The sequence below is a fragment of the Protomyctophum bolini genome, assembly GCF_963924005.1.
Source record: "Protomyctophum bolini genome assembly, chromosome: 17".
NCBI lineage: Eukaryota > Metazoa > Chordata > Actinopteri > Myctophiformes > Myctophidae > Protomyctophum > Protomyctophum bolini.
Genome location: NC_137878.1, coordinates 16,134,116 through 16,156,780, shown reverse-complemented (window position 1 = coordinate 16,156,780; position 22,665 = coordinate 16,134,116). Strand labels below are relative to the sequence as shown.

Below are 22,665 nucleotides of genomic sequence, written 5' to 3'. Positions count from 1 at the left end.
CACTCTGCTCTAATTCAAGCCTTCCACCATCACCGTGTCGGGCATGGGACCCGACACTCTGCAAGGAGGAAGACATCTCAGTCACACCAGCTGTCAACCAACTACTTTGGGTGCCAAAGACGAGATATTTTGTCTTTTTCTTCAAAGGTGCCAAAGACGAGAAAGACGAGATTTTGTGTTTTCAGTGTTTTTTACGCTAGATGGAGCTCTTCACTAACCCATGAGTCACTGTTTGACTGCGTTTTTTATGGTGGGGGGGATTGATCATTGTATTTCTACATTGATACTTTTACTTAAGTAAAAAATGTGATTACTTTTTGAAGCACTGTGAGCTTGCACATCTGCTACCCACCTCCCCAAAAGTGATGATGCAGACATGCTCAAAACAGTGGTGCCAGGTTGAATCACAGAAGGGGAGAGAAGAGAGAACAGGATAGAGTGAAGAAAGAAAGATGGTGAGAGGGAGGTGATGAAGGAGAGAGAGGGCACTGGCAAGTGTGGGGTGAGAGAAGAGAGGATAGGAGAGAAATGAAACACGAGATATGGATGTGACAGAGGGGAAGGCGTGATGACAGACATTCCTGTAGGAGGAAAATGTGGTGAGAGACAGCTCAGCATGCCAACATAAGCTACATACTGGCGCATACTGTACATGTACGCATGCAGCCGCATGGCACACAATGCACACAAGAGGCATGCACGCACGCACACACACACACACACACACACACACACACACACACACACACACACAAGCCATCTACCCATTAGGACAGGATGTGAAAAGAACATTTGCATAATGTTGAACATTAATAAGAAAATCATTAAGGAGATCATCAGTGCAGACGACGCTGTTATCACAAGACTCCCTTTATACACATTCATTCAGTACTGATGAATGGACGGATGGATGTTGTAAGCTTTAAGAAGTGGATGAATAGGTGGAGGGACGGGTGGATGGATACGTTGATAAGTGCTTTGACAATGAACTGAATGAATAGACATTCCCGTGAAAAACAGATTAGTCGACTAAAAGAGACCACACCTCTACTCAACAGTTTATTGAAACAGAATGAGATGAATGTGGAATTAAGTGAGGAACCCAAGGTAGGGAGAGACTCAGGGTGGGGGCGTAGCCTGTGGAGCTGACAGACATCTTTGCTCTACTTGTGGTGAGCAGTTGGTCGTCTAACTACCCTTAGACTAAAACTAGACTGAAACTAAAACATTTCAGATTACTTTTTGTAACTGAAACTAAATTACTACATAATGGCTAAAACTACATCAAAACTTGCTGTCAAAATCAACACTGGAATGAAGGAACAAACGAACAAATACACAGTATAGTAACGCAGCAGCTACTCACGCAGTCCAGCGGACAGTGGTGGGGGCGGGGTTGGCGTTAGCTTGGCATATCAACACAGCATCAGAGCGGCCCACGTACCAGTTGTTATCATAGCCTTCTATGGACACAGTGGGGGGGTCTGAGAGAGACAGAGAGAGGAAACACTTTACTCACCACAAACAAGCACCAAAGACAATAAGTCTCTCTCTCTGTGTGTGTGCGTGTGCGTGTGTGTGTGTGTGTGTGTGTGTGTGTGTGTGTGTGTGTGTGTGTGTGTGTGTGAGGAAACAGTTTACTCACCACAAACAAGCACCAAAGACAATAAGTCTATAGGGCTGTATTTTGCGTGTCTTAAGTACCAGGTCTTATTACCTAACTTGAGTAAACTAAAGACCTGGAGGCGTGATCAATGCTCTTTGGCCACTCAGAATAGCCAAATGTCATTGATCACGCCTCCAGGTCTTTAGTTTACTCAAGTTATAAGACCTGGTACTTAAAACTCTTTAGGTGCCACGGACGACAAGACGTCTTATTGCCGTCTTTGTAATGGATGCCACGGGCGTCTCTCCCTTGGGATTTTTTTTTTTTTTTTTTCAACCATATTTTGAAAATTCCTCTAATCTGGCGTACAGGCGTTACATGCATAATAGAATTACAAATTCTTTCTTTCTTTATAATGGGAGAATTGGCACTCAGAGCCTAAACTGGTGACCACCAGGTGGCGCTGAAAGAGTTTTAAGACACGCAAAATACAGCCCTATGTGTGTGTGTGTGTGTGCGTGTGTGCGTTAACTTGGCAGCTTGACAGGTAAGGTGTTGAGCAGTGTGTGTGTGTGTGTGTGTGTGTGTGTGTGTGTGTGTGTGTGTGTGTGTGTGTGTGCACGCGCATGTGTGTGCGCGTGCATATTGCATGCGTGAGATATTTTCATCTTAATGAATGCTCACATTCTGATCCATACGGACGGAAACATAGGCATATAATCAGTGTCAGTGTGTCACATACATTTATGCATGTAGATGACAGCTGCAGTAAGACTTAAGACACACAGGGCAGCAGTCAACGTGACAGCTTGTCAGGTAATAAGTGTGAGGGCTTGCCCCAGGCTGTGTGTGTGAGAAACATACACACCCCGATCAGCTTATAATGTCTTGCATTTAGCAGCCTGTATGAATTCATACCTCCTCTTTGCAGATAGTGTGCGTGCGCCGTGCGTGCATGCGTATACAAACAGGCCCATGACACATACTGTATGGGCTGATAATATGCATGACTTAAGTAATGTCTTAATGTTCACACTGCAATCATTGCATTGACTGCATTGACATTTCTGAAAGGCAATTGTTTTATTTAATTAAACATGCATGTCTATAATGACAGCAGCAATTAGTCAATAGCATTCACCTGCTGCTGCCCTGGTATAAAGGGTCATGTTTATATTTATTGTACATGTTTTAAATTAGCCATTACTGTCATAATGAATAATCAAACAGCGTGTGCGGCTTCTGTGGTGCTTTATATAGAAACGTTGTGGATGATATCCCCCAGGCATTCATACCGGGAGGGTGATAACTGTATGGATGATATCCCCCAGGCATTCATACCGGGAGGGTGATAACTGTATGGATGATATCCCCCAGGCATTCATACCGGGAGGGTGATAACTGTATGGATGATATCCCCCAGGCATTCATACCGGGAGGGTGATAACTGTATTTGATGATATCCCCCAGGCATTCATACCGGGAGGGTGATAACTGTAAACGTTGTGGATGATATCCCCCAGGCATTCATACCGGGAGGGTGATAACTGTATTTGTAAGGAAACAAGGATTAGACGTCGGTACACAGTCAAGGACTCTGTCTGTTTGGATAATGGATATACTGTCAAACAGTGGTTCTCAACCTGTGGGTGGTGCTGGGGGGGGGGGGGGGGGGGGCTTTTAATTTAAGGACTTTTTTTAAGGATTTAAAGGGGAAATTAAGGACTTTTAGGAACTTTTTAATAGGCCTACCTAAAAAAAGACCATTACTGCGTCAAAAATAATCGACAAACTATTCTATAAAAACTGGTCAAAGATTGGCCAAATAGTCAAATAATATGAGACAGAGGCATAGCAGATCTACAAGCTTACAACCACTGCTGTACAAGGATGTCTGTGACTAAATTTGTTGATCACAGTTTACTCCAGTCTACAAAGTGGACAGTTACCTTTTTGGCAATCAATACATGTTCAAGAATACAATGCCATTTTCTTTTTTGAGCTTTCTCCCCTATTATTTTGTATTTATTTATAGTCGATAGCTACAGTGGAGAGAGACATGAAACACAAAGAAAGAGAATAGGAGAGTGACATGCAGCAAATGGTCTGGCCGTCTGGGAATGGAAACGGGGAGTAGCTGTCAGGCATTAGAGGCATTGTGGTGCAGTATGCAGCCTTGCCACATGGCTTTCAGGTCACCCCGTTTAATTAGAAAACACATGTGATAGTGGAAACAAAATGAATGGAAAATAAGTTTTGCTCAGAATGTAAAACCCTGAGGAAGACTGTTGTCGAAATGCTGGTTTCCTGTACCTATTACACCATTTCTGTGGCTAAGAGTTGTGAGGCCTCATCCTTCTCAACATTGTTCAAAATGTAACAGAAATTAAACAATATTTTCCTCTAAATGAAACCAATGTGGGATATGTTAGTAGACACCTTTACAAACACATTGGTGAAGAATATTCTTGGTAAGAAATGTATTTTGATTTTATTAATATCCCCTGACTATACATAGATATTGGACTGAGATCTTTGACACTATGTCAAGGAGTGTTGGGATACCATTTGAACCAAATGTAATGATGGCTATTTTTGGAATTTCTCCCCCTACTCTATTACTGCCAAAATACAATGCTCATTTGGTGGCCTTTAGCTAAGGGTCTTAGCTAGGGGTCTAATTCTGATGAAATGGAAGTCCTCTGCTCCCCCAACCCATCTTCACTGGATTAGAGATGTACTCCACTTTATTAAATTAGAAAAAAATAGATGTACCCTGAGAGGCTCGGTATCCAAATTTGAGGACACTTCCTCCTGTAAATGACTTGCAATTCCAAGCTATTCCAGATTGAATGAGTTTAAACCTGAATCTGAACATGCTAGACATGATCTCCAACGCAGCTGGGTTGTTCAGTATATTTATTATGAAGAACCATGTGTGGGTGCACTGCCACGTCCATTATGTTCTGGAGGGGTGACCAATGACCATGCCATGTTGTGTCTTGTCTTGTCTTGTCGTATGTTTGTCTTGTTTTTGTTTCAAAACTTGATTTAGGTTATGTGGTTTGTACCTGTCAGTGTCACTTCCCTGTTAGTATAGGACTACACAATTTTCTTTTTCTTTTATGCTACCACAATATTTTGCATATGGTGGTTATATGACATTTATACTATGTACTTCTTGGTATGTCCCATATGGGTGTGTCACATATATTGTTATATTATCTGATTTACTGTATACCCTGAAATCTTGAATAAACAAAACAGTGGGAAAAAAAGCTAATAGAACCGACCTGCTTACTCTGACGATGAATTTGACACTGGGTGCCAATTAGCCCTTCACTAAGTCCCTCCCCAACCCATCCTTGTCCAATAGGCACGTTAGCAGCGAAGAAAGTTTGACCTGCACAGCAACTGTTGCTAAACTATTTGGATTGGCATTGGACAATCGCTTTTTGGGGTGGGATTTAGTGAAGGGCTAATTTCTTAAACTGTAATCCTGGGCGCTACTCTCCCTCTGCCAACATGGGGAGAGCCCCGAACTGAGCTCATTCTTCCTTCAATGCATGTGGAGTGAGCAGGCCTCTCTTATCACCTGCCAGGGGGGAGTTTCCCCCGGTAGGATGTAGCACGTGTAAGTAATACGTTATTCCCACCAGTTCCTTTCCCCTCCATCAGGGAGGGTCATCATAGAGACCAGGATTACTGCATATTTTTGTAGAGGGTTGAAACATTGTATTTTTTCCTTAATAAAGTAAGTCTCTTCTCTTGCGGAGCTCTAGAAATTAGTGTGTGGATGTTTGACAGTCAGAGGCCAATGAAGCCACTGTCACAGTGGAAGCAATACACCCACAGTAGACATGTATAGTACTGAACATGGGCAATAATTAAAAATAATAATAAGCATGAGCAATAGTTCAAACAGGAGGATAATCTCAGTCCAGCTACTGGGCCCCTACTATGTTTCAGAGGGTTTAGAGAAAAGCAGATAAGTCATAGTAGGCATCCCTTCTCAGGAGGAGGTTATGGATATCCCCACCTCTCCGGGTACCCTCTCTATGCCTACATATCTAAGTGATGCAACTGTGTGTCCCATTTTGTTGAAGTGGGCTTTAAAAAAAATTGGTGCAAGTTTTTTGTGGTGGTTTTCTATTATGATTATTTCACAGAAAGGTGTTTGTAACAATTACCTGCCCTGTTTCTGTATCGGTCATGTGGCGTGACCCACAATACCATATTTGGGGGTTGATTATTGTCACCTGATGAAGGCCAGCGATGGCCGAAACGTTGTGCTATAGTATGTCGGTGTTTTAAACAAATAAAACACTGTGGAGCTGAGCTGTGTGCAGACTTCCTTTCCTTCTACACAAAATACCCCTTCTACACAAAGCACCCCAATTGTATAAGTTATATTGTATTAACATACAGTAGTCTACCGTATATTGTATGCATTTAAAAAAAGTTACATAGTGAGGCTTTAAATGTTGACCAATCACTGCTCATGCTATGTGCTAACTACAGTAATGCTGTCATGAAACAAAACTGGTGACGTGAAAGAAAAAAGTGAAGCACTTTTGTACTTAGTAGGTGAAGTAGGCCTATTTACAGTACATATGGCCGTTTCCATTACACCAAATTGCAAGCCGATATACAACACTGGCTTTTCTGGGACAAGGGCCCCACTATCCAATATTCTGGTCCCTTACCAGCCTCTCACAGCAAATTAAATAAGTTTCCGCTCTGAAAAGTAATGTTTATTAATTATTCTGTTGCTATTATTCTGCTGCTTATACAATTTAGAAAATATCTCACTTGAATGCCACTGAATTAAACTCGACTGTTTGACTCTAATTTGACTATTAGAAGTCAAATTGAATAGCCTTGAAATAGGCCGGGGCAATTTAAACAATAATTAGTTTGGATTATTGATCACAAACAAGCAATCAAAAGGCAATAACTTGGTGCAGCTACCAAAACGACAAGTAGTATTATTTATGCCATAAAATACAGGACAAAGTGACGATCTGTTTGAGAACATTGTAATGTAATGCAATATGATATTTATATTTTTATTTTACTATATTTTATTGTTTGTCTGTTTTGGTCCTGTATTTCCGTATTTTCTTATTTACTTATTTTTCTCAAGGCGTTGTTAATGTATTGTATGCTTACAGTATGTGTAGTCTAGTGGTGTATGTATGTATGTTGGTATGTCTTGTTGTGTGTAGAAAAACCAATAAAACCAATTTAATAATAATAAAATACAGGACAGTATTACGGCTGCGCTTGAGTAATCTGAAATTCATGAATCTGTGTCTTGCCAGCCGACATAGAATTCTATTCAGGGCACTGTATGCTGTTCTGCTGTAACATAGCAAGTTTCTTTTACGGTAGCATTTTTTATAAATCGCAACTTATAATCACCCCCAAGGTTATTATGCCACTTTGCCATTATGCACACAGACTTGCTGAATCCATTGCATTTGTCATCAACGTATTGAAAATAGTGTTATTAATATTTTTTTTGCCTGCACTGCTAGGACATTGTCAAACCTCCGTGGATAATGGATAGTATGGATGAGCAACCTCGAGGCTGCTGAATAAGGAACAAAATATAAATGTTTTGTATAATGCTGGCTGCAGGCCTGCAGCCTGAACAAACATGCCACCGTTAAGGTCAAATTGGCAACCTGCTGAATGTTGTGACTACGAGCATGCAGTCGAGTAGATCTAACAAGGCGCATTGCTTCTAATGAAATGCTTATCAAGGCTACCGTTGTCAGGGTGCCGTGAAACTTGTCACTGACATTAGACAACAACGCTTCTGGGAAACCACCTCAGGTCTAGTAGCCGCCCCAGACATGCCTCTCCGCCTGTACAAAACTGCATCAATCCATTAAGTCATTTTAGATTTTAACTATACAGTATACTGTATAGCTACTTTTGTATATTTTTATTTTTTAAGAGAACCATATCAGACTGCCATAATTACACCAATAGACTAAACATCAATGGTCATGGGTTCCCAAACCATGCCTGACTGCAGTTAATAATGAAAGGAAGCCTAATGACAAAATGATGAAAATGTGCGCTCGAATATACTAACTAAACTGGCATAAACGATTACATTAACCCATTCTGGACGGGAACCCCTTTTGGTGTTTTAAGCAGTATGTTGTACTGCTTAAAACGCAAATCTTTGGATATTCTATTCTTTCTTTTAACTTAAATCTTTGCTCCTGGGGGGGTCCCTGGAACAACATATTTTCAGATGTGGGTCCGCGGCCAAATACAGAAAATTCTGGGGGTCCTTGACATGAAAAAGGTTGAGCACCACTGACATAGTAAGTTAAGTAACATAGGTTTTTCAGAAAACTTTTAGGATTTAGAAGGCAATTTTTTAGAATGGGCCTCAGTCCTAAATGAACACCCTTTCTACCTATATATACTGTATTCCTGATGTTCTCTGAAGTCTGAATGCCCCGGCCCCTATAAGCCACTGTATATTGTGGGATTTAACCACTGCATTGTGATTCATGGTTAAATCATTCACAAACTGCACATGCCGTAAAATACTAGTGATGTCTGAAGCTTGGGTCAAGCGAGGGATCCCTGTTGGCTCAGCCAGTCAGTGACCCTTATGTTCCTTGTGAGTCCCGAGGACCCGAGTTGAAATGCAACTCCCGTCTCTCTCATGTCATCCCTTCTCTCTCTGCCATAGGTTTCCTGTTTCTGCACTGTACCACATCTAAACAAAACATACAAAATGACACTCCAAAAAGTAATAGGTATAACTTTATTAACGTTATTGGTACCACTGCGCCATGGACCACTAGGCCAGCGGGCGCCCGAATATATATATAATTTTAAAAAGCAAACATTTTTAACTAAAATCTTTGCTTCTGGGGGTCCCTGTAACAAAGTATTTTGAAATGGGTGTTGGTGGACAAATACATGTTGGGGGTCCGTGACTTGAAAAGGTTTGAGCACCACTGTTATAGCAACATACTGTTTTCATAAAACTGTTTTTATAATTGGCTTCAGTTCTTGATGGGTTAAACTAGCGATGGGAAATTGGTGTGTGTGTGTGTGTGTGTGTGTGTGTGTGTGTGTGTGTGTGTGTGTGTGTGTGTGCACTTTCTCCTTACACTCTACGGAGAGCTTGACAGGGAACACCCACGGTCGGTCCTGGGTCTTCTGGGTGACCATGCAGGAGATCTCGCGCCCGTCGTCGGCGGGCGTCGGGGCCAGCTGGTACTCGCTGCGGACGGTCACAGTACCGTGGGCTGCGGGCTCGCTGCGCGTGGAGTGGTTGCCGCCGGCGGACGCCACCCACCGGATGGACGCCGGCGGCTTGCCCTCGGCCGCCTCGCACCGGGCCACAACCACCGGCTTGGCGCCTGCCTGCACAGTCACCGCCACGGCAGAGTTCTTGGGCTTGGCTGTGGAGAGGAGAGCAGTGAGGAGGAGGAGCCAGACAGGGAGAGGAGAGGAGAGGAGTGATGAAAGAAAAAGGTGGGTGGGGGGAGGGGGGCAGAAAAAAATGGGTTATCACACAGAAAATAAAATCACACTCGTGTGAAGTGAGGTGCGCTCTTGCCGTCGTACTCCTCTTTTCACCAAGACATGTAAGATGACACCTGAATTTATGTGTAGGCTACAAAATCTGTAGGCTATATACGTAGGCGGGGCTAGCGCCCCTCAAAAAAACAGACAACGCTAAATTAACCGGAATGCTCTTATACTGTATACATAGCAAGAAAGACCATACTCTAGCTTTGGATTCGTAGGGACACTCCTACACTGGATGATGAGGTAATGAGTGTGGTTCCTCTGGAGAAACTAACTTATCTACTCTGTGATAACATGGAAGCATTCACAAGGGTATGGCAGCCAGTCTTGGATGCAGTGAACCCCTCTAGACCGAGCTTCAATGTACCTTATTGAAAAGTTTATGTGAAGGAAAAAAAACATTTGCAGAAATATAGAAAAGCAGAGCAGTCGATAAGGTGAGGGGAGAGAGACACCAGAGAGGAGAGGTTGTTGTTGGTGGTGGTGGTGGTGGTGAGGGGTTGTAAGCAGATGAGTATAGAAGGACAAGGGAGAACAAGGAGGAGGGAGGACGTCCAATCAATTTGTTGTGCATATACACCTGGCATCCTGCCGCGCCTGTAATGAAACACAGAGGGGAGCAAATGCATGGTGTGTCTCTGGACCGTGAGGGAGAATCTGAGAGACGGGAGCTGGGATGGTGGGGTGTGGGGTGAGATTAAATTAAAAGTAACTGTAAAGACAGGAGAGATAACTCAGTTGGCAAGGGGAGAGCAGAAGATAAAAGAGTAGTGGACACTAAAGAGAAGAGAAGAGAAGAGAAGAGAAGAGAAGAGAAGAGAAGAACTAAGACAGCAGAGCTAAGCAGAGCAGAGGGGTTGGATCGATTTGGGAGCTCTAACAAGGTGGGTTGTATCGGGGCCTGATGTGTTCCGTGACACCGCATCAAATTGAGCCGGCTGCTGCTTCTCGTCACATGTGGATCCCAGGGATTCTGAGCAAGCAATTAGAGCACACGGTGGGTGCCTTGGTTGCACAGTCGAATAAACAGAGCCCCGCCAATCCCCCCCCCCCCCCGCCCCCCAACTCTCCCCGGTAATACCATGCCGCCATAGTGACTGTGGCAGAAACATTTGAATAATAGCTTTGTGCACCTGAGTTACTTGAAGCCACGCTTGGGTGATATGGAGTCGAGACACTTTAGAAAAAGCCTAAATCCTGGGTGCATAAATAGCAAGGTGAGATTAAATCCTGGGTGCATAAACACGCAGCAGGGTAAGATTAACGAGAAACTTGGAGCCAAGGGGGATGTTTGTACATATATTGTGACTTTAACATTTCAGCAATCTTCCCCAAACCTGACCCTCCGCACTACAGAGTATACCAGGCCATTTAAAAACAACAATTGCTGACACAGAACCAAAGATCTGCAGAATTTATAGTGCCTGCTTTGCAACAGAAACAATTATGCTAACCTGATGGTCAGACAGCTGTATAGTTTTCCTTGTCCAGAATAAGCTCATTAAAATTAAAATGCCATTAAAGCCATTAAAATGGGAATAATACTGAAGTAAACACTGAGGCATTATTGCTCCCTGTTAAGAAACAAAGTCAAGGCACTGGGGGAATTCCATGGACGATATGGCCATCTTACCATAAGTTAATGGCAAGGTGCAACCTACGTAGGTGCAACTTCCCATTGGCAGCCCATTCATCCAAACAGAAAAGTTCTCTCTGATTGTATTACACAACGTCAAACTCACCAACATTGCAGCTGTACGAAAAGCTTGAATTACCGGTATTCTCTTTCTATCCTCAAAGTGTTTGTTTCATAAAAATCCACTGTAGACATGTTATGAGCTACTTTGTGTCCTTGCAGGTGATTATTTTTCTAAGTGCTGGAGTTTGGAAGTGCTCGTTAAACATCACTCAATTGCCCTGCAAACCACCTGTTTTGAATTAGCACATAATGCAGGAGGCAGCAGGACATTTACTGAAAACGAGTGCTTCCAAACTCTGATGGAAACATGGCCGCGGTCTGCAAATGGTCCATTGGCCACTCTCTTCCCCCATCTCTTCAAATGATCTTCACACCTCTCCCACCCGCCGCAGGGGGTTGACGACTTGTCATTGTCTTCTAAATGTTACATTCCAACTAATTCAAGGCAGCTGGCACCGTTTCAACTCAAGACAGGACAACTCAACTGTTTTTCCTTTTTCTTTTCAGTTTACCAAACTATAATTATAGTGACGGTGTGAGCGATATTGATTGAATACCCTTGCGCAGTGCGAGGTAATTAACACCAGCTGCCTGCAAATTATTTGGTCTTTGATTGTGTGATACTGATTAACGGATTATATATATATATATATACTGTATATAAATCATTTTGGACCAAATAACAATTACAATACTGGGCACGGCCAACACAGTTTGGTAACGGATAAAACTAGACTCTATAGTTTTATTAAGGAAAGATTGACATGTCAACGTGTTACTGTTCGGGTGTCAATCAAATCAACTGTGTGAGTGAGTCTGTCTCGGACATCTCCCGCTGTGAAAAAAAAGGAAGAAAAAAAAGCGAGCGGATTTGACATTATTTCTGAAGTTGAGTGTCTTTTTCCTGAGATCCCATTCACTGACTCAACAACAGACAACATTTAGATGTGGGCACTGGGTCTGGGTTGTAGTAGCCTAATTTAAAACACTGTCCAACTTTGTTTTGAGCCAATAAAATACCACGTGTTATTGTAACAGCCAGAGCCAGACTCATTGCTCAGAGTCAGACGAAATACGACATTAGAGTTATATATTGTCATTTTGTCATGTTGTCATTTTTATAGAGAGGGGGAAACATAGGCTACACGTGTATGGGTAAGGGCGCATCGACGTAACGGGTTTCAAATTAATGTATATATTTGATTGATTGTGCCAGCAGAGAGGTCCGCATCTCATTCTAACAGCAGCAGCAGCACGGTTTATCATACCATAGGATAGGTCAAGTCATGTGACGCATCACCACCACAAATAGTCCTACAGGCATTATCTAAAATGCACTTCCGCATACCTCACCGGCAGTTACTTGGATTCATTGTTTAGACCTGCTAGTGTTAAACGTTCAAACGCGGGGATGGCATAAAAGTGAGGGGTGAGGGGTTTTCTTAACCGTATTTAGACGTGTATGGCTCGATTTGTGTTCACACACACACACACACACACACACACACACACACACACACACACACACACACACACACACACACACACACACACACACACACACACACACACACACACACACACACACACACACACACACACACACACACACACACACACACACACACACACACACAGGTGTCACAAAATAAGCCATCAGTCGTAAGTATACCTGGTTTTGACCAGATTTCATAATCATATGCTAACATCATGAATCTCACTTTACTGTCATCAGGCCAGAGATGCCAAAAGTGAGTTAGTTCAAAGTCATTTGAAGTCACAGGAGAGCTCCCAGTGATGGCTGGCTAGCTGCCAGTAAAGGGCTGGACCACCACAACCAGCGTGCAGCTACTGACTTTTCGGGTATACAAATACAGTACTTGAAATACAAGCCCTTAACACCACCACATTTACGGTACAACATAAATGATACACAACCAACAGACAACTAATTTAACATTTGGCCCAGACCGGCCCACTAGAGGGTCGGCCCACCAGGCATATGCCTGGTACTGTACGTCCTGTGGCCAGTCCACCGCTGACAACTTAAATTGATATTATTTCCGACCAAAGAGTAACCTCGCGTCAGTGTCATCAGACTATCCACCATCTCCACCTTAGCTATCCACCTCGGAGGTCTGGTAAGACGGGCAGTGTCGGTAGGCCAATCAGAGGCAGGCGGGGCGTTACCATGTCCATGCTCGGACGTAGAATAGATTCACGCGTGTGGCATGGGAGTGATCAACCTGTGGCACTGCTGAGGTATTATGAAGCCCAGGTGTGCTTTGATAGCTCATTTGTATTGTTGAGTGTGGTGTCTCACACCTTCCTCTTGACAATACAACAGATTCTCTGTGGGGTTCAGGTCAGAATAGTTGGCTGGTCAGTTAAGCACATTACACCAATCACCAGTCAGTACACCAACTACTAGAAGTTTTGTCACTGTGGGCAGGTTTCCTGCTGGAAAAGGATAAACGCTTGCAATCTTGATGGATGGATGGATGCATGGATGTAGAGAGAGAAAGATTTATATATGCATTGGGGTGAAAATAGGTGAGAAGGATGCATGAGGAGTAAGACAGATCTGCCACTACGTGCATCAAAACAGGAGCGAAAGTCATCTATGTGCCTGCTTGTTTATCCGTTGAGTTCGGAGAGCGACAGACTTGTCTGTCTGTCTGTCTGTCTGTCTGTCTGTCTGTCAAATAGGTTATTTGTTTTTATCAATCCAATCAAAGCCCCATTCGTCTCCACTCTCTATAGTGTGCAACTGTGCATGTATATTGATTTTACAGTGCCGAGAGTAAACACCATGGCTGCCGTAATCCCTGCTCAGGCTTAGCTCAGACGCTCTGTCCACTTACAAATATCATGAAAAAAACAATTAAAAATAGAAGCAAGGGTCACAAAAGTCTTTGAGATCTTTTCTGCCCCAGCATTTCTCCCATTTTGTTGCATCCACTCCCCCATGGGTGCCGTGCTGCAAGAAGCAATTCTTTCTTTTAACCTTGTCACATCCGTTACTGCCAAGACAATAATAGGAAGAATAGAAAATATGTGGTTCAATTCACAGAGACAGATGGTTGCACAGCAGGGCATAGTTAGTTATTTGCGTTTTAAGTTACCCTCAGGCACAGGGTCCTTCCAGAATAATTGGCACGTGTGCCGTAACAAGAGTGCAGTTAGGTAGAGCTTCAGCTTGTGTTGTTGATATTAAGCTTTACTATAATTGGCATTGATATGCACACGCGATTTTCTATTCACAGCTTAAGCCATATATTGTGAACTTTCAAATTGCATTATAATGCATCAGTAAAATAGCTTTGATGAAAAAATTGCATGCATAGAAATCAAACAAACCACATTAAAATGGACAGCAGTAATGTCAAGTAAACCATGAGTCATTGTAAATGGGTTAAACATGCCATGCCAGACCACTGGTATGGTAAACAAGCGTGCCAAGAATCCTGGAGAGGCATGGGGCGGTATTTATTTGAATGATGTGTGTTTATAATTTTTTTAAACAAAAACACATTGAGTATCCAATGTGTTTTTAGAGCCTTGATAATATAGAACCCAATCCAGCAAAGGATTACGTATAATGACTATTTCCACAATTTAACAACGTTAATTATTCCGTCCATATTTTCTCAACACCTACACTCGAAGCCCTGCAGTCACACCGCCTACACATGATCACACCTGGCTGCTTTTTAACCGCAGTCTAATTGCAGATCCACTGAAACTTTTGGGAGGTCATGTGCCTTGCTCAAGGGCACGTGTAGGGGACAGCGTTATTGGTTTTTCCTTTCCCAGGGTATATTCTCCCAGTTGATCCTGTGGTTCAGTGGCATGGTAGTATGCCACTGCTGCCTTGCCATTAGACCCAAATTAAACACTCTGAGTGGCGAGGACGGATCTCAATGGTATCACATTCCTGTACTGCTGGCCGCGTGTTTACAGTGTATCAAGTAAGGCGCAACACAATTGGTTACCAGTAATGTTGTGTTGTCCCGATCCAAGAGGTTATGATATCATTCACTGCCAAGTGAGTGAATCTTTAGTCACAGTCCAATAAACGATAATGAGATTGGCCGACACTATAGTGTGGGATCCAATAAGGCGCAATATCATTGGCTGTCACGATTATGCATTCACACTTGAGTTGTGATATGTTTGGGATTCTGCTGGTTCTGTATCCAATAATAAGTAATATGATTGGCTCTGCAGTGGTTCTGGATCCAATAAAAAGTAATGTGATTGGCTCCATGTGATTCTATATCCAGTAGGGTAAAAAAATAGGTTTCTCTGCCATGTGCTGTATTATTGTAGGCCTACTCTTTCCAAAAGTGTGCACCTTTTATATACACCTGCCTAGAATGTGTCTATACCAGTAAGCTTGGCTTGGCATAGCTTGGCAATGCAGCAGGATCCACAGATGTTCATATAGGTATATCCCAGTCAAACTTTGTTCTGTGCCAGCAAAAGCAGTTTAGCGGGCTCTGCTTAACAACCATCTGCTAGCCAGCCAAAAAAGACCATGTTTTTCCTTTATGAGACGGCCAAGTTCTGCATCTCCTGTGTGTTCTTGGGTTTTCTTTTGCCATTGTTTTTCTTTTCTTTTCTTTGTCCTGTGAAGGTTTAATTTGAGTTTGAAATTAAAGGAGGATAAAAAGAAATATTACGGGCCCAAGAGGGAAAGACATGAAAGCAATTTTAAAAACACTTTCCATTTCCTTGGACTGTAATAACCACGACAACTGGGACTCCGTAATGAATTCCTCGTAATTGTTGTTCATCATTTGTTATTCTTCCTAAGTTTAGCTTTGTGCTCACTGCACAGTGATTGCACAGTGGCTCAGCGTAATGGGAGCACATACATTTATAGTGGGGGACTGTGGGAATTAAATCCCCAGACCAAAAGCAGCGGAGCGGTGATACCAAATTAGGTGATCACAATGCAAACACCTGCAAACACTCTCTAGTTAGGTTGTTGGAATGGATAGTGGGTCCACCGCAACATCCCCCCGGCTCCATTCCAGCTGGAGACCTGTGTTGCATGTCTTTCCCCCTACTGAACTTCCTCTCCACATTGGCCTGTTTAAGATTATTTTTAATAATCTTTAACCACTTAAAGCCCAGTGTCCGTATTGTGGGGGAAGCTGTTGCTGAAAATAGCAGATAGTAGAAACCCAGGCATTATTGCTCTCCTCTCTCTGTTTTCCAGCACAACAAACACAGAACACACAGCGAGGGTGGGAGGGGTGCGGGGCCGGCCGTTCTCATAGAGTTTAAGCCGGTTGCAGACATACAGAGCAACTTCAGCAAGCCGGCTCCACTGTCACAGAACACACAGCGACACACGGGTAGGGTGGGTGAGGGTCGGGGGGCGTTCTCATAGAGTTAAGCCGGTGCAGGCTGCAGTGCAAGCCAGCTCCGTGTGGAGGACTTTTCTTTTTTGGTTTGTGCATCTTCGCTGCCTCTCGCGGTCCATGGGTCGTCACGCCCCACGTGGGCCGGTAGAGTCTGCGCGCTGGTTGTGGTGAATTTTTGTCCCAGTCCAGCCCTGAGCCATTTTCTATTTATGATGATTTGTATTTATTCTCATTATTATTGCCTGCTTTATGGATAGTATATTTTCGCATTTAATTATTATAATTATCTGTATTTGATTCGATTGAGAAAGGATGGTGCAGGACACCTGACACAGGTGACTCCCTGCTGGGAGATAGAATGTGACAACACAGACGGAGAAGTGTCAGTTTGTTGACCGCGCTCATGCAGGCTCCTTTTGTCTTTATTAGAAATACTCAAGTTTAAGTTATGTGACGGAGAAATAAATGTTTGTTTGATGCAACTGAATTATCTGATCTCTGGAGAAGAGACACGACATGACGCGAGTTACACAGCAATAATAGACTGCAACACCACCCCGACCAAACAGTGGCCTTATTTGTTTGTTAAGAAAGGCCACGATATTAGTCAACAAACTCTGCACGGTGCAGTAGAACAGGACGGCAAAGAGGCTTGGAAACGGCGACATTGATGACAACCTCACCTTGGACTTGAAGTTGTTTCCCCAACGGGCCGTGAGTAGTAGCCTAGCCCTAGGCTATAATATAGCCAAACAAAGGAGCTCAACTTATGAATGAAATGTCGCGCCGATGCGCTGTTGCTTCATTGGAATGAATAAAACGAAAAGCAAATGTTGCGCACTGATGCGCTGTTGTGAAATGGATGCGCGGAAGTTAATTGGAATCACAAATAAATGCTGCGCTGATGTTGTTGGGATAAAATGGATGCTTGAAACGAAATGCAAAAGCAAAATGAAATGAATGAAGGAATGCTTTGCATATACATCAAAGGGAAGTTCTCAAATAAAGTCTTTGATCGAACTCAAACTGTGTGGAGAACGTTAATTATTTAACAATGGAGGAGGATGTTTCTGTTGACCCCGCTGCGGCGGAGGATGATATTAAATGCAACACGCAGAGGGAAACTTGGTGTTTGCACTCGCAAAATGAGAGAGGTTCAAACTTTGCTGGCCTACCTGGTGGAATGCTCCTTATAAGGGCACCAATGTTAAAGGCAAAGCAGGCTCTTGAAATGGAACAGGCTAACATGGATATGGAGCAGACTAAAATACGAGCCAGATTGGGGAAAAAATGGAACTGGATATCAGCCTGGCTGAATCTGATGCCAAATTAAAGGTCCTGGCGGATTTTGAATCCAGTTCACAACCACCATCACAACTGCTTAAATCACAACCACAAATGCCAGTCAAAATCACATTTATGAATGAGTATACCTGGAAAGTCACACCACAAATGCAAATGCAACAGTTGACCCAACTGAGCGATTTACACCCTTTAAACTCAAGACAGGCTCCATATATGGTCAGTACAGAATTCATTCCATATGTTGATCTGACCCCCCATGCCAAAGCGCCAGCGCTCGCCCAGCAGTCTGCTGTCACCCAGGCGGATATGTTGATCTGACCCCCCATTACAAAGCGCCAGCGCACGCCCAGCAGTCTGCCACCCAGGCGGATTCTCGCCCTCAGGCGTTTTACTGGTTGTATATTATAACAAGATCAGAATAGGAACGCTATATTAACCTTTGGAAAATGTGCTTGGTGAAAATTGTCATTACATTAGCATTAGATATATTTTAATATGCACTCACACACTAAGATCTAAAATGTCTATAATCTAAAATAGTTTGGTCCTCAAAAACAATCAAAACTTTAGATTTTGTTTTACAGTTATGTAAACTGAATCTTGGCAGTTAATTAAAATATGTTATTTGGTCAGTTTTTTGCACCTTGCCCTGGTCTCCTCCTCTCCATCAAGCCCATCTCACCCATGCATCAGCCTCACGGAGCGACAGCCGTGACAGAAAAACCACAGAGGACATTACTGTACATGACACCGATAATGAGTAACAAAGTCAGTAACACAAACACAATGATTAAAACACCTGTTCCCACCAAACACCTCATTATCATCACAATCATAGTACTGTATAGTTACAAAACAATATTGAGCAAAAACAATCAGCCTTATCATGTCAGCCATAATTGTGTAGCTAGCTATATATAAATAAAGGCAGACAGCTTGAACCTTTGCCTGCTGTAATAATTCAATCTGAACTAGTTCATTGTCCTTGAGAACCTCCTCTGCAGAAGGAACATCATTACAGTATGGAAACTATTCGACTGACCCTGACAGCACCTTTTCATCAATAAAACTACTACCAAATATAAAGATAGAGAGATCAAAGACCTTCCGATGAGAATATAAGCTCTCTTGACTTCATTTAAAAAAAACATAATATGAAAAGTTAAAGTTCTAACAGGTTATAAAACACAGGTTATTCTTAACTTTTGAACACCTGCTATGTGGTTATTTAATACTGAAGGTCAGACTTATTTAACAATTCATGAGCTCATATCAAGATATTCGTCTCCTCCTTTGCCTCTGCTTTCTCCTTTTTCACAGTCAGTCTTTAATCGCAAGAATAACAGTTTCCATTTTTCTGGGCATGACAGAATAGGTGAACAATTTGGCGAAGATAGGTGAATGTTCAGCTAAAATTGCCATTCTAGAAGCTCACAACAGGTTTAAGAGGTTAAGTAGTTAAAGGAAGTCATGTGGAGAGACACTATGGGCCGTATTAACACAATCTAAGGCACAAGGTGGGGCAAGGTCTAAAGTACATGGCACAAGGTGGGGCAAGGTCTAAAGTACATGGCACAAGGTGGGGCAAGGTCTAAAGTACATGGCACAAGGTGGGGCAAGGTCGAAAGTACACAGCGCAAGTCCATTGGGGGCTTGTCCAATTTAGCTAGTTAGACGGAACATAATCTGAGCTAAAGTGCAAGGCACAAAGGGGTTATATGTAATCTCTCAATTAATTTGAGTGTTATTGGCTGGCTGGATTCAACCAATAAGAGTGTCATCTGCCATTCCCTTTAGGAGCCAGGGTGCACTTGCACCTTGCCCATTAATATTAAAATGAAAGCAAACATGGGAGGAGGTAACGGAAAGTGTGTCCTCATCTTCTGGCTGGCATCGTTGATGCACAATGCCAAAAGCAATACCATGATGTTAGGAAATTGGGAAAACAAACTCTCCACTCACAGAAAAAATTTAAAAAGAGAAAATAAATAAGGAAAATACAGTCCTGGATCGCATACCCTCAGCTGCATATTTGCTCGTACAGTTCAGAATCATGATTTCTGTTCTGTAATGCGTCTCATTTCTGTTTAAAAGATATCAGTTATACCTTATCAGTTACAGATGTGCCACTCCAACTCTTTCCTGATCTTTTCCTGAAGGGTCTGTTTTTTTTGGGGGGGGGGGGGGGTTCCCTTGAATAAGACAAACATTAAAAGTCCATAGACTTAGCTGCCACATGACTTCATGTCTTATAGCCAGACATTGGAGGGGTTAGTGCCCCTTAAAAACCCATAAAAAATACTCAGTACTCTACAGCCTTCCTAGAAATGTACACGAGCAAAAGTAAAATAATTTGTCTTGGAAATGTACTTAAGTAATTAATACATTTAAGTTACAAAAAAGTACCAATCCTCAGAATCTGTACTTAAATACATTTACTCAGTTACTGTCCACCTCTGCCAGCAGAGGAACTCTTATCTATTCAGGAAATCTGCAAAAAATTTACATTATAACACCATGACAAATGCCCCCCTTTCTCACTGACGATGTTCTGTTTCTGACAAGGGACTGACAATCTACTGAATTGCCAATGGCAGGACGTGTGAAGTTCTCAAACGGCACTTCTGTAATAATTGCATGTGCATTCTCTTTATTATAACCACCTATTAAAGCATTACGAACAGCTCTGCTCTGTCTACTGCACTTCAATTCATAATAAACCAAGACAGCCAAGACACATGGAAATGTTCAATGCCATCCACAGTTCCACACCAAGAAAGATAACTCTAATAAGGATGTGAGCATCCATACTGATGAATGAAGATTCTGCAAACAGTGGCTATATGTCGGCCCCAAAATCGATAATGTCACTGCTGTTTTCCGTTGCAAAGATTGCCTACAGATGAATAAAACTAGGAGGGCATGGGTTCAAGGAATACTTAAAAGACCTGAGGGTTCTTTGAACAAATCTGTTATAGCAATAATTTACTTACTAAAAAACAAGACTCTCTCTCTCTCTCTCTCTCTCTCTCTCAAACTTTATCTTATTCTTATTAGCTATTCATCATATTCTAATGATGAGTCTCTCAGGAATTTTATCTTCCATATTGAAGGTGAGTGATGTGTTGAAAGTGACGCTCGGTGAATTCAGATCAATGTGCGTGCGTTGTGAAATCCTATGAAGGCACATATCTGAATAATGCACTCTTTAAGTAGTACCTAGCAATGACACTTGCTCTGCGCCTTGCACTGGGTCTAAGAATTAAGATAAGAGCACTTTATCCGTGAACGCCTTTGATCACTGTCTGACTCTGATAACGAGTGTGGAAAATAACACTGACAATTTTCAAAACTCTCTGTTGGTGAAGAGGAAAAACATATATTATAGGTTTATTCAGAATTTGTAGTGCGCCCCATCCGATTTTTACACTGGCTTGGGGCACAGTAGGACAAGGCAAAGAAGACTAGATAGACTAGGACAACAACAACTCAGTCACATTGTCACTCAGTCTGATATGTTTCAGACTTTGATTGATGGAGGCAAACGTATATCATGAACCACTCAGGCATCTCAGGCCATCTGGGACAGGTCTGCTTTCGGTCCCCAGAGTCTAAACTAAACGTGCAGAAGCAGCCTTCAGTTTTACTCTAAGATAACTGCAGGTCTGCTCCAGCTCTCAGTTCTGCTATATCAGAGCTGAAGACTTTTCTGTTTTCTGCTGCCGCCTAATTGAGGCTATCGATTCATTTCTTACGCTGCACTACAACATTATTCTTGAATTTTTATCTCATTTTCTTACCTACCTTAGTGTCCTATGAGGCGTTTCTTTTTCCCATTAATGCTCTTAATGTTTTGTGAAAAGCAGTTTGAACTGTTGGAACTGTGGAAATGTGCTATACTGTATATGAATTAATTTATATTCAGAGATATTCTACTATTTCCAGCAAACATGACAAAGGTTAATAATGGCTTTGCAAGTCCCGCAGATGAGGCTAGATGTCATGGGATGCTGTAAAGTCAACAAACTAAACGAGTCTGTCGGTTCCATCTTGTTTTATCTCCCCTATGAAGCTCTATCGTGGCATGCGTTTCCTCAAAAGGTAAGGTCACCTTAAATTATTCCTACTAAACTAAGCATGAAACACTATTAAGAAGGGAAACAAATTCTCAAACAAAGGGACATCCACTTCCCCACAAATTGTGTTTTTGTTGTTTGGTTAATGCATTTTTGAAGGTTACCCGTGAAGATTGTTAGTTTTTTGCACTACATATATCAAACACTCGTTTGACCTCAAATCATTTTGCAGTTGCACTCACTGAATGCCTAAGTAAATGCAGCATTAGTCAACGTGTAAGTATGCAGGGATACAAAACAAATGTGCCACCGTAACCAACACCCACTGTGGGTCCCATCAACGAGGAAGTAACTGGCTCGATGCTTTCGCTTATCAAATTCTGGTGGATCAAACCTATGCATAATTCATAAGATGCGGAATATTAAATGACGGCAAAAATAGAGCAAAGAAAAGGTACCGTAAAGCTCAGATTCAAGAGAAAAATATTATTATTCTACCTTTACTGAACAGAGGAGTTAAATCACACCATGGGACACGTGGGCAGGGACTTTAGATAAACTTTTGACTGTGAGGCTTTGTAACTATATTTCTTTCATATGCGATATATTGTTCTACGTTGAATAGCTGTTTTTATGTTCAAGTTGTAGAGTGGATCAAAAGTTCATAGAATCCACATACAGACATTCGTCAACAACAAATGTATAAAAATGCAGTAGGGCCTGCTAAGATGTCCATAAACTGCAAGTCAAATTGAAGTTGACACTATAATGATGATGATTGTTGAAAGATTTTCTGTGTTAATCTCTAAAATACAGATGGAGTCAGAGGCGAACATTGTGCGAAAATAGGCTAACATCTACAAACTCACAATGCGTTGCTATGCACAACAGCGTTGTGAGCTTGAATTTCAGCAATTTCCCGCGAAGACAGGAGCTGTCAGTGGGTTGTACTGTATAAGAGGCTCCGTTTGAGGTCGTCTTATAGTTTAGAGGATCTGTATCTTGCCTTAGGCGTTGGGGGGAGGGAGTTGT

The 22,665-nt window shown here is 42.3% G+C and overlaps 1 protein-coding gene across 1 annotated transcript in view; it reads right to left on the bottom strand.

The window, feature by feature from the left end:
• The window catches only part of pvrl2l (PVR cell adhesion molecule related 2 like), a gene marked incomplete at its 3' end in the record, with an annotated part of 187,497 nt that overhangs the window by 34,144 nt on the left and 130,688 nt on the right, over window positions 1-22,665 (bottom strand). The window contains exons 4-5 of the mRNA XM_080787107.1: window positions 8,755-9,048; window positions 1,367-1,484 (exon numbers count right to left, since the gene is read on the bottom strand). Of these exons, the coding sequence (XP_080643233.1) occupies window positions 1,367-1,484; window positions 8,755-9,048 (412 nt within the window). The remainder of the gene's footprint in view (window positions 1-1,366; window positions 1,485-8,754; window positions 9,049-22,665) is intronic.